The sequence below is a fragment of the Oryzias melastigma genome, unplaced genomic scaffold, assembly GCF_002922805.2.
Source record: "Oryzias melastigma strain HK-1 unplaced genomic scaffold, ASM292280v2 sc00466, whole genome shotgun sequence".
NCBI lineage: Eukaryota > Metazoa > Chordata > Actinopteri > Beloniformes > Adrianichthyidae > Oryzias > Oryzias melastigma.
In genome coordinates this window covers 19,259-29,527 of record NW_023417061.1, presented here as the reverse complement: position 1 = coordinate 29,527, position 10,269 = coordinate 19,259, and the positions used below count along the sequence as shown (strand labels likewise).

General features: G+C 48.2%; 1 protein-coding gene across 2 annotated transcripts; it reads right to left on the bottom strand.

Moving 5' to 3' along the window:
- Window positions 1–5,579: 5,579 nt before the first annotated feature.
- vgll2a (vestigial-like family member 2a) lies at window positions 5,580–10,169 on the bottom strand. 2 transcript variants are annotated; one of them, XM_024260738.2, is made up of 4 exons: window positions 9,609–10,169; window positions 8,784–9,030; window positions 7,430–7,906; window positions 5,580–6,757 (listed from the first exon to the last, which is right to left on the bottom strand). In XM_024260738.2, exons 1-4 carry the CDS (start codon window positions 9,684–9,686, stop codon window positions 6,519–6,521), a joined length of 1,041 nt encoding a protein of 346 aa, XP_024116506.1. In that variant the 5' UTR covers window positions 9,687–10,169; the 3' UTR covers window positions 5,580–6,518. The 2 variants fall into 2 exon arrangements, with proteins under 2 accessions (XP_024116506.1, XP_024116507.1); XM_024260739.2 differs by having other exon boundaries at window positions 6,618–6,846; window positions 9,609–10,168.
- Between the last annotated feature and the right edge of the window lie 100 nt (window positions 10,170–10,269).

Below are 10,269 nucleotides of genomic sequence, written 5' to 3'. Positions count from 1 at the left end.
GTCTGACAAAGAGCTCCATGAAGAACAAATGTCTGACAAAGAGCTCCGTGAAGAACAAATGTCTGACAAACAGCTCCACGAAGAACAAATGTCTGACAAAGAGCTTCATGAAGAACAAACGTCTGACAAAGAGCTCCATGAAGAACAAATGTCTGACAAAGGGCTCCACGAAGAACAAATGTCTGACAAAGAGCTCCATGAGGAACAAATGTCTGACAAAGACCTTAATGAAGAACAAATGTCTGACAAAGAGCTGAAGAACAAATGTCTGACAAAGAGCTTAATGAAGAACAAATGTCTGACAAAGAGCTGAAGAACAAATGTCTGACAAAGAGCTCCATGAAGAACAAATGTCTGACAAAGAGCTGAAGGAACAAATGTCTGACAAAGAGCTCCATGAAGAACAAATGTCTGACAAAAACCTGAAGGAACAAATGTCTGACAAAGAGCTCCATGAAGAACAAATGTCTGACAAAGAGCTTCATGAAGAACAAATGGCTGACAAAGAGCTCCTTGAAGAACAAATGTCTGACAAAGAGCTGAAGGAACAAATGTCTGACAAACAACTGAAGGAACAAATGTCTGACAAAGAGCTCCATGAAGAACAAATGTCTGACAAAGAGCTCCTTGAAGAACAAATGTCTGACAAAGAGCTGAAGGAAGAAATGTCTGACAAACAACTGAAGGAACAAATGTCTGACAAATAGCTCCATGAAGAACAAATGTCTGACAAAGGGCTCCACGAAGAACAAATGTCTGACAACGAGCTCCATGAAGAACAAATGTCTGACAAAGAGCTGAAGGAACAAATGTCTGACAAAGAGCTCCATGAAGAACAAATGTCTGACAAACAACTGAAGGAACAAACCTCTGACAAAGAGCTCCATGAAGAACAAATGTCTGACAAAGAGCTGAAGGAACAAATGTCTGACAAACAACTGAAGGAACAAATGTCTGACAAAGAGCTGAAGGAACAAATATCTGACAAACAACTGAAGGACCAAATGTCTGACAAACAACTGAAGGAACAAATGTCTGACAAAGAGCTTCATGAAGAACAAATGTCTGACAAAGAGCTCCATGAAGAACAAATGTCTGACACAGAGCTTCATGAAGAACAAATGTCTGACAAAGAGCTGAAGAACAAATGTCTGACAAAGAGCTCCATGAAGAACAAATGTCTGACAAAGAGTTGAAGGAACAAATGTCTGACAAAGAGCTTCATGAAGAACAAATGTCTGACAAAGAGCTCCATGAAGAACAAATGTCTTACAAAGAGCTCCTTGAAGAACAAATGTCTGACAAAGAGTTGAAGGAACAAATGTCTGACAAAGAACTTCATGAAGAACAAATGTCTGACAAAGAGCTCCATGAAGAACAAATGTCTGACAAAGAGCTTCATGAAGAACAAATGTCTGACAAAGAGCGTTTGGTCAGAACATCTAAGATCGATAAAGAGATTCAAAGTTGGATCCTGGAGGATCAGAGACTGAACCAGATGTTACGGGTCAGGAACTTTCTAACTGCCGAGCCTGAGCAGAATGACCTCTGGGGGTCTCCACCTGGACTCCCCCCCAACACCCAAACTGAATTCCTCATAAAAACAACCTCTAAGCTGCTAAACTTTCTTTGTCTTTCACAGCAGCAACAGGTTACCTGTCCATCCAGGTATTCACACCTGTGCCCCCCCCCCTGTCAGAAACACACAAACATGCCTCTGCTGCCGGTTGAGGCTTGTGATTCAGACAGGAAACAAGGTGTGTGTGTGTGTGGGGGGGGTCTGAGGTGGTCTCCTCTCAGGTTACCTGTCCAGGTAAGACTGTTTGTTTAGCCGCCAGCAGACACAAACAGATGGCTCTGTTGATGTTTGAGGGAGGGGACACCTGAGCCCACCTCAGTCACTGATTCACACATGCACAGATACACGTGCACAGATACACGTGCACGTCCTTTTGTCTCCTTATTGTTGGATCAGGAATGGTCCTGTGGGGAGGGGGTAAATCCTGTTTCCTTCATCATTAACACAAAGTTACTTTTAGGATCCAGGAAGGACTTAGAGGCTGGACGCTGCACCACAGCACACACCTGGACTCTGAGGTCTGAAAAAATAAAGATTCTGACAGGTTCTGCTTAGAGGAAACACAAACCAGAGTCAGAACATTCACACACCGGGCAGTTTGCAGAGGACGAGGTCTCACTCAGCGCTGTTCTGAAACGGTCTCAGGACCAGAACAGAGACCGCCTCACTCCCCGTCATCCACCAACAATCAGGGTTTGTCCACTTCGTCCTGATTCAGTTCATCAGATGTTCTGATCCAGAAAACACGTGTGTGTTCATGCATGTGTGTTCATGCACCTTCATCCAAACATTTGAGTTCTGAGGATCCTCAGAGCTGCTGCAAAAGCTGTTTAATCGGGTCGGTTTCTGGGTTTAATCATCACCAGAACTTAGAATTATCTTTAATAATTATGATTCAGCAGCAGAAATAAATGAGAAGTCTGAAGTCTTTTAACAGCTTTCATTCAGAGGAGTTTGTAAAGTTGATTGTTGTGTTTCTCTAGAGGAGGAGCTCTCGTCCTCGACCTCAGTCCTTCACTCAGTGAAGAACAAACATCACAGATCTTCACACAACTGAAGAATTTCTTTTTTATCTTCATTTTCTCTGCAGAGAAAGAAGAAAATCCTCTTTTTGATTTAGAACAAAAACAAACGTTACGCCATTCTGTTAAACTTCAGCTGACTTACACACACATCCATGCCCACACCCACGTGCACACACACGTGCACACAGACTGACACATTCTGAAATCCTCCTCGTAGATTTTTCACATTTCTCTGATTTCTTCTGCTGCAGCGTTTTCATTCCTCCGTCTCTTCTTATTTAACCCTTTAAGGCTGGTTTCAAAGATTTCAGAATCCCGCGTTGAGCCGTCTTGTCTTCATCAAGCACTTCACTGCAGACCTGCATTTGTGCTCTTGAGCAAAACATCGTCAGTCAGAACCTGATGTTTCTCTTTTTGACTGAAATCCAGAGAATATTTAGCAGAAAGTGACGAAGCGTCATTGAAAAAGGTTTTCTACAGCATCGATGGAAACATTTTTTTTCAAGAGTAAAACCACCGAAACTCCAGACCTGAAGACGTGAACAATGGTCATCTCACACTGAACATCTCCTCAGGTTCGGCATCAGTGAGAGTGAATGTCAGCAGAAACGTCCAGACATTCATGGAGAGATCTACTGACATCTAGTGGTGAAAGCTGCCTTTTGCAATCAAAACAGAAAAGTTTACCCCCAGAACCACAGAGAAAAAGACAGAATCAGAAGTAACACGAGCATCCAGGTCTGAACGGATAACCAACGCAGACGCCGTCACTGTCCAGCGTGAAGCGGCTGAAGTCGGGACCTGAGAGACAAAAGCAGGAGATTGAGAGTGAATTCTTCCTTTGGAACACGGCCTTCAGCCTTTAACCAGCGTGAATGTCTTTCTCCTGTTTCATCCGGTAAACTGTCTGCCCAGCCTTCACCTGAGAAATGTTTCCTGTGAGGCTTCAATGAAAAATTTCAGCTGCTAATTTACTGAAAATCTCCTTTGACCTTTTTCTGTGAAACATTCCTGCTGATTCCAGCGAAGAACAGAGGAGAAAAGAGACTGACCACGAGCTGCAGGCAGACGACTGCACGTTACTGCAGACGACTGCACGTTACTGCAGACGACTGCACGTTACTGCAGACGACTGCAGGCAGACGACTGCACGTTACTGCAGACGACTGCAGGCAGACGACTGCACGTTACTGCAGACGACTGCACGTTACTGCAGACGACTGCAGGCAGACGACTGCACGTTACTGCAGACGACTGCACGTTACTGCAGACGACTGCACGTTACTGCAGACGACTGCACGTTACTGCAGACGACTGCAGGTTACTGCAGACGACTGCAGGCAGACGACTGCACGTTACTGCAGACGACTGCACGTTACTGCAGACGACTGCACGTTACTGCAGACGACTGCACGTTACTGCAGACGACTGCACGTTACTGCAGACGACTGCACGTTACTGCAGACGACTGCACGTTACTGCAGACGACTGCACGTTACTGCAGACGACTGCACGTTACTGCAGACGACTGCACGTTACTGCAGACGACTGCACGTTACTGCAGACGACTGCAGGTTACTGCAGACGACTGCAGGCAGACGACTGCACGTTACTGCAGACGACTGCACGTTACTGCAGACGACTGCACGTTACTGCAGACGACTGCACGTTACTGCAGACGACTGCACGTTACTGCAGACGACTGCACGTTACTGCAGACGACTGCACGTTACTGCAGACGACTGCACGTTACTGCAGACGACTGCACGTTACTGCAGACGACTGCACGTTACTGCAGACGACTGCACGTTACTGCAGACGACTGCACGTTACTGCAGACGACTGCACGTTACTGCAGACGACTGCACGTTACTGCAGACGACTGCACGTTACTGCAGACGACTGCACGTTACTGCAGACGACTGCACGTTACTGCAGACGACTGCACGTTACTGCAGACGACTGCACGTTACTGCAGACGACTGCACGTTACTGCAGACGACTGCACGTTACTGCAGACGACTGCACGTTACTGCAGACGACTGCACGTTACGGCAGACGACTGCACGTTACTGCAGACGACTGCACGTTACTGCAGACGACTGCAGGCAGACGACTGCAGGCAGACGACTGCACGTTACTGCAGACGACGGCAGAACAATAAACAACGATAGGTTGATAATAAGTGTTTATTTAAACAGAATCATTTAAAGTATTTCAGACAGAAACAGGAAAATAATCACTTTAGTTGAGCCCAGAATTAGACGCACAAACATCCACACTCACAAATTATTGTTACACAATCCTCTGATCTATCCACACACAGCACTACAGGTGTGATAGTGGGTGGAGCCTCAGAACAGAGTGAGCAGCAACCATGTGAACACATGTGTGTTTTTATTCTTATGTGTGTGTATTTGTGTCTCCATATGTGTCTATGAATGCAAGTGTGTACATTTTTGTGTCTTCATTTGTGTTTGTCTTTTATATTTCTCTATTTATACATTTATGTGTATTTGTGTTTTCACAGATTTATGTGTATTTTTGTTTGTACTCGTATGTGTGCATTTATTTGTGTAATTGTGTTTTTACAGATTTATCTGTATATTTATGTGTGTGCCTTTTTGTACACATACAAATACAAAGACTCTAAGCGTCTTTGAGTATCTTTTAAAAGCTCTATGGAAATTAAATGTTTTAATTTGTATTTATTTATGTGTGTACTTGTGTGTGAATTTGTGTGGGTGTGTTCTTGCATTTGTGTGTGTGTATTTATGTGTGCATGTTTTGTACGTGCATGTGTGTGTGTGTTGTGTGAGCAGCAGTTGTCGTTGACAGCTGCAGCAGAAAGAGAGTCAAGTGTCTTCAAATAGCCGCGGCCCGCTCATCCATCAGCCCCCGTCTGAGCGGCGGCGAGTGCGAAGTTTGTGGTGTCGATAACGTCCTGAAGGAACGGAGGACGAAAACTGCTGAAGTTCAGGAACATTTAACACTTTATTTACCAAACAAACATCGAGAACGTTCAGTTTGTGCATCAGAAAGAGTTTCAGACGAAAAGACGAAGAAACTAAAGATGTTTCAGCAGGAAATCAACAACCTGAGAGGGTTTTCCTGACTGACGTCCTCAGGACGAGCACAATGACCACGATGACCATCATGACCACGGTGACCATGATGACCACGATGCAGTTTGATCTTCACACATTTATGGGTTTGAACTAAAACTTCAGAACACCAAAACCGTTTCCTGTTTTCCTTCAGGTTCGGCATGAAAGGGTTAATGGAGCAGATGACCAAACATCAGGAGGGAAACTTTACATTCACCACGTATGACCGTCACATGACCGTCACATGACCGTCCAGACGGCGGCAGCCTCCGAAGTTCTGAGGATCAGAACCGAACAGGAAACGACACAAAGAGAGACGAATGATCACTTTTACATCCACAGGTTTCTAGTCTTTCTGAGCGTCACTCAGATCCGAGAACTCTGGATCATCGGATCAGAAACCCGAAACACCGTCATGATCAGCAGTTCCTTCCCATCATGACGGATCATCTATAGCCTGAACCACAGACTGAAGCAGACGGCTTTGACGGCTGGGTTCCGGTCTTTCCAGATGATCCCACATTGAATCCACAGGATGGAAAGGATTTTTCTGCTTTCATCCAAACCTCGGCGGCGGCAGAAACGCTGCTCCGCTTGTTCCGCTGCACCAATGCTTTTTCACATTCCTGCGTTCTCTTTTCTAGCTTAGGAAAATGGAAAAAAAGATGGGAATGAGGATGTTTGGTTGGTGCAGGAACGTCCAGCAAGAACAGGAGAGTCCGGACTCATCCGGACTCATCCGGACTCATCCGGACCAGCGGCCACAGAGTCTGTGTTGGCCCGGAGCCGCCGGTGCTGCCAAGTCCTTCAGCCTCCAGGCACACGTGTCTCTGTCCGTCTCTCTCCAGGATTTTCCCACTTTAGGAATGTCGTCCCTGCTGTCAGAGGAGCACAAAGAGTCCAGTCTTTGTCCGGATCCGTAGGGATCAGGTTCCCTCCCCCCCTCTGCACACTCATGTGGTGTCCAGGTGACGCTGCCGGAGACAAACGTCTGCTGGTGTTCACCTCGGCGTTCCTCTGGGAGCGAAAAGCAGCAGCAAAAGGTTCTACAGATGAAGCAGAGAAAGGACGGGTTCTGACGGGTTCTGGAGCTAAAACCAGTACAGATCTTTGCTCTTATCCTGCGCCGGCAGACCTGAGAGTCCAGGAGAGAAAGACAGAAGAGGCAGAACGGAAGGAAGGAGAAGGGATTAGATTAGTGTTAGTAGAAGAAGCAGGAAGAACAGGAGAGGAAGAGGAGAAGAAGATGAAGAACCGTCTGATGATCTGCTTTAATCTGGAACAAACATCTGAGACTCTCTGAAGACGCTGAGAAACAGTTTTATGATCTGGTAACAAACCTGAGATTTTACCTGAAGCTACTGACCAACATTCTCCTATAATCTGCTCTAATCTGAACCCTCAGGTCACTACGGGCATTGAAGAGGAGGAGGAGGTTTGATGAAGATGCTTCCTGTCTTCCTGATGTTCAGACAGACCGGACAGCAAACCAAACCTGACCATGACTCCTCCACCGCCGTGCTTTCCATGACGGGACCAGAACTTTCCTGTCTGGAGTCAGAAGCTCTATGGAAACACGTTCAGAGCGGCAGAAAGGCTAAAACTGAAGCCCCGCCCCCCAGGACTTAAATCCTGTTCTGTCTCTGTCAGGTTCTGGGCGGTTCTGGCCGGGTCCATCAGCGCTCTCTACAGAAGAACACCTCTGACGCTGACTGTACCTGAGTCCGGGTTAAGTCCAATCTCTGCTCCGGCGCTGGTGAAGGTGCCGCTCCAGGCGGACCCCCCGGACTCCCCCTTACCCCCGAGGTCACAGGGGGAGGAGCTTGGCCCCGGGGCGGAGCTGCCGGGGACCAGGCGATGGTGCGGCCTGACGGACGGCACCAGCAGCGAGCCGTAGCGCGGGTCGAACGCCGTGCTGTACATCTCGTGAACCCCCGGGCGGGGGTAGCTCTGGGTGCTGATGGCCCCCCCCAGCGAGTAGGGGTGGTGGTGGTGGTGGGAGGGGTGCCAGGCGTCGGGGCCGGGCTGGTGGAGGTGGCCGTGGAGGGGGGAGGAGGAGTACGGGTCCCCGGCGAAGGACAGGTCTGAGTGGGGGGCGGCCAGCGCGCCCCCCAGTGAGGAGGAGACGGACGGCTGGTAGGAGCTGTTCCAGAAGGAGGGGGGGAAGCTCCTCTGACTCATGGGGAAGGATCCGTCTGTGGGGACAGGAGTCGGGGTTACCGCGGTCCTCCAGCCGGACCGCTGACGGGGGGGACAGAGGAGCCCCCACCACGACAGCACAGGGGATAGAGTAGAAGAGCGCACGCACGCACATGCACACACACATGCACATGCACACCCCATACACACACACACACACACACACGCACATGCACACCCCCACACACCAGTACAACGACAAACAAAATTCTCTGAATAAAAAATTAACTTTTAAAATAATTTTTTAATATTTTAAAATTCTGTTTCATATTTTGGCTTTTCTTTTGCTTTTTTCTGTGATTTTTTTAAGAGAAAATATTAGACAGATTGCTGTCAGAAGTGTGTATTGAGGACGCTCCGGTTTTCCGTCGTCCGCTCACATCCAGAAGCTGTGCTTCAGTTCAGAGAAACAAATATTGACATTTTTATAATTATTACGATCATGTTCTGTGTTTGCTGAAGGAGACTCCAGAGATTAGCCCCCCCCCGGGTCAGGTTTGAGTCTCCAGCAGAAACAGAACTGAGATTTGACAGTAATTTTCGGAGGAATTCCGACATAACGGATAAATTCTGTTCCCGCTGAAGACGGCGCGCTCGTCCTCCGCTCCTCGGAAATCTGTTTTTTTTCTTCTTCCAGTCAGAACGGACAGAACTTTTCGAGTTCTGTCTAATTTTTAGTGTAACATTTTTACTTATTTGTATTTTTAACACAAATATATATAAAAGATTCGAATCTTCCGTATGTAGGAAAGGATCTTTTCAAAAACGCTTCACCTGTTCTAACCTGGGGGGCTGGGTGGGGGGTACAGTCAGCAGCTGTCGGTTCATATCTAAACAGGGAATGCCCCCCCTCTGGCGGACAAAGACACCCACCTCTCAGGGCTTTGTGGCTGCCGGCGGGGGGGTACGCCGTAGCCTGGCTGAGGGCCCGGCTGAAGTGCTCGTCCACCACGGCGCTGATGTCCCCCCGGAAGTAGGTGAAGAGGACGCAGCGCGCGCTCAGGTACTCGGCGCCCGGCGGCAGCTCCTTGTCCTCCTCCTTGATCGCCACGGGCCCCAAGGGGCCAAGCCGGCCACCGTTCTCCTGGGGGGGCTGCATTTTGGAGTACAAGGCCAGTTTCTGGAACAGAAAATGAATATTTTACACTTTCAAAAGGAAAAAGTTCTGAGGGACATTCTGGAAGCGGATCTGGACCCAGAACCGGTCCTTTAGGTCCAGACGTTCTGAAGGCCGTGATGAGGAGCAGATCTGGAGCTGAAGGTCCAACAGAACCTTTTCTGATTTTAGACAGGGGGGCGTCCATCATTCAGTCAATTACTTTAGAATTTATATCAAAATGAAAGGAAACGGCATCAAACCTGGACAGGAAGTAGAAATTGGAACTTCCGGAGAATAAAAACGTTGAACCAAATAAAATAGAAAGAAGCTCCGCGATTCCGACAAGAAAGATAAAATAATTTACATTTTTAATTTAAAATTAAAACGTTGTTTTTTTCTTCCTTCAGAAACTTTAATGCAATGAAACATCCGAGCGCGCGCGCCGCTTCGCTGCGCTTTTACGCGCCGGACCTCCGGAGGAAGTCTCCTGCCGGAGCGTCTGAGGTTCCCGCCACCCCCGACCTTCAGTCAACTTTGAATAAAGTTTACAGAAAGGATTCGGGGCGCGCGCCCGGAGCGCGGCGCACGCGGAGCCGTACCTGGTGGTGGAACGGGCTGCAGGAGCTGAAATAGGGCTGCGGACCAAACACCTGGTACATCACATCCAGGCAGCTCATGGCGGAGCGCTCAGGAGCCGAGCGGCGCGAGGAGCAGCTGTGCACGCGGAGAGGAGCGCACCTCCGGCCGCTGGAGGGGCTTGGAGCTGTGCGTCAGCGACGCGCCACCGCGCAGAGCGGCTGTGTGGGAGCCCCCCCTCTTACACGCACCTCTCCAACACCTCCACCAATCAGAGGCCAGTTTCCCACCTTCCACTGTTCCAGGCGCGTGACACGCTCACGTCCAGATGATTCACTTTAACATTGAAATCCGAACATTTTCTCTGCAGTTCAGCCTCTGAGGTTCAGGACGACAGACTCGGTCCGGTCCAGAAAACCGGAAGTGTTCGGGGGTCCATCTGCTGGACATGAAGCTCCGGGTTCGAACCCTCACAGCTTCAGTTTAGAGGAAGAAAACAATCAGGAGAATTCATAAAAACTCGAAACAAAAATAAAAACAAGAGATTTTACTGCAGATTCTGTCTATCATCCATCCAACATCCATCCGTCATCCATCCGTCATCCATCCTTCATCCATCCGTCATCCATCCGTCATCCATCCATCCATCATCCATCCATTCATCCATCATCCATCCATTATCCA

Coding starts and splice junctions, on each gene's coding strand:
- vgll2a (XM_024260738.2), bottom strand. CDS start 9,686: ATGAGCTGCCTGGATGTGATGTACCAGGTGTTTGGTCCGCAGCCCTAT. Junction 7,907..8,783: donor CAGCCACAAAGCCCTGAGAG/GTGGGTGTCTTT, acceptor CTGTCCCCACAG/ACGGATCCTTCCCCATGAGT. Junction 6,758..7,429: donor TGGACTTAACCCGGACTCAG/GTACAGTCAGCG, acceptor CTTCATCTGTAG/AACCTTTTGCTGCTGCTTTT.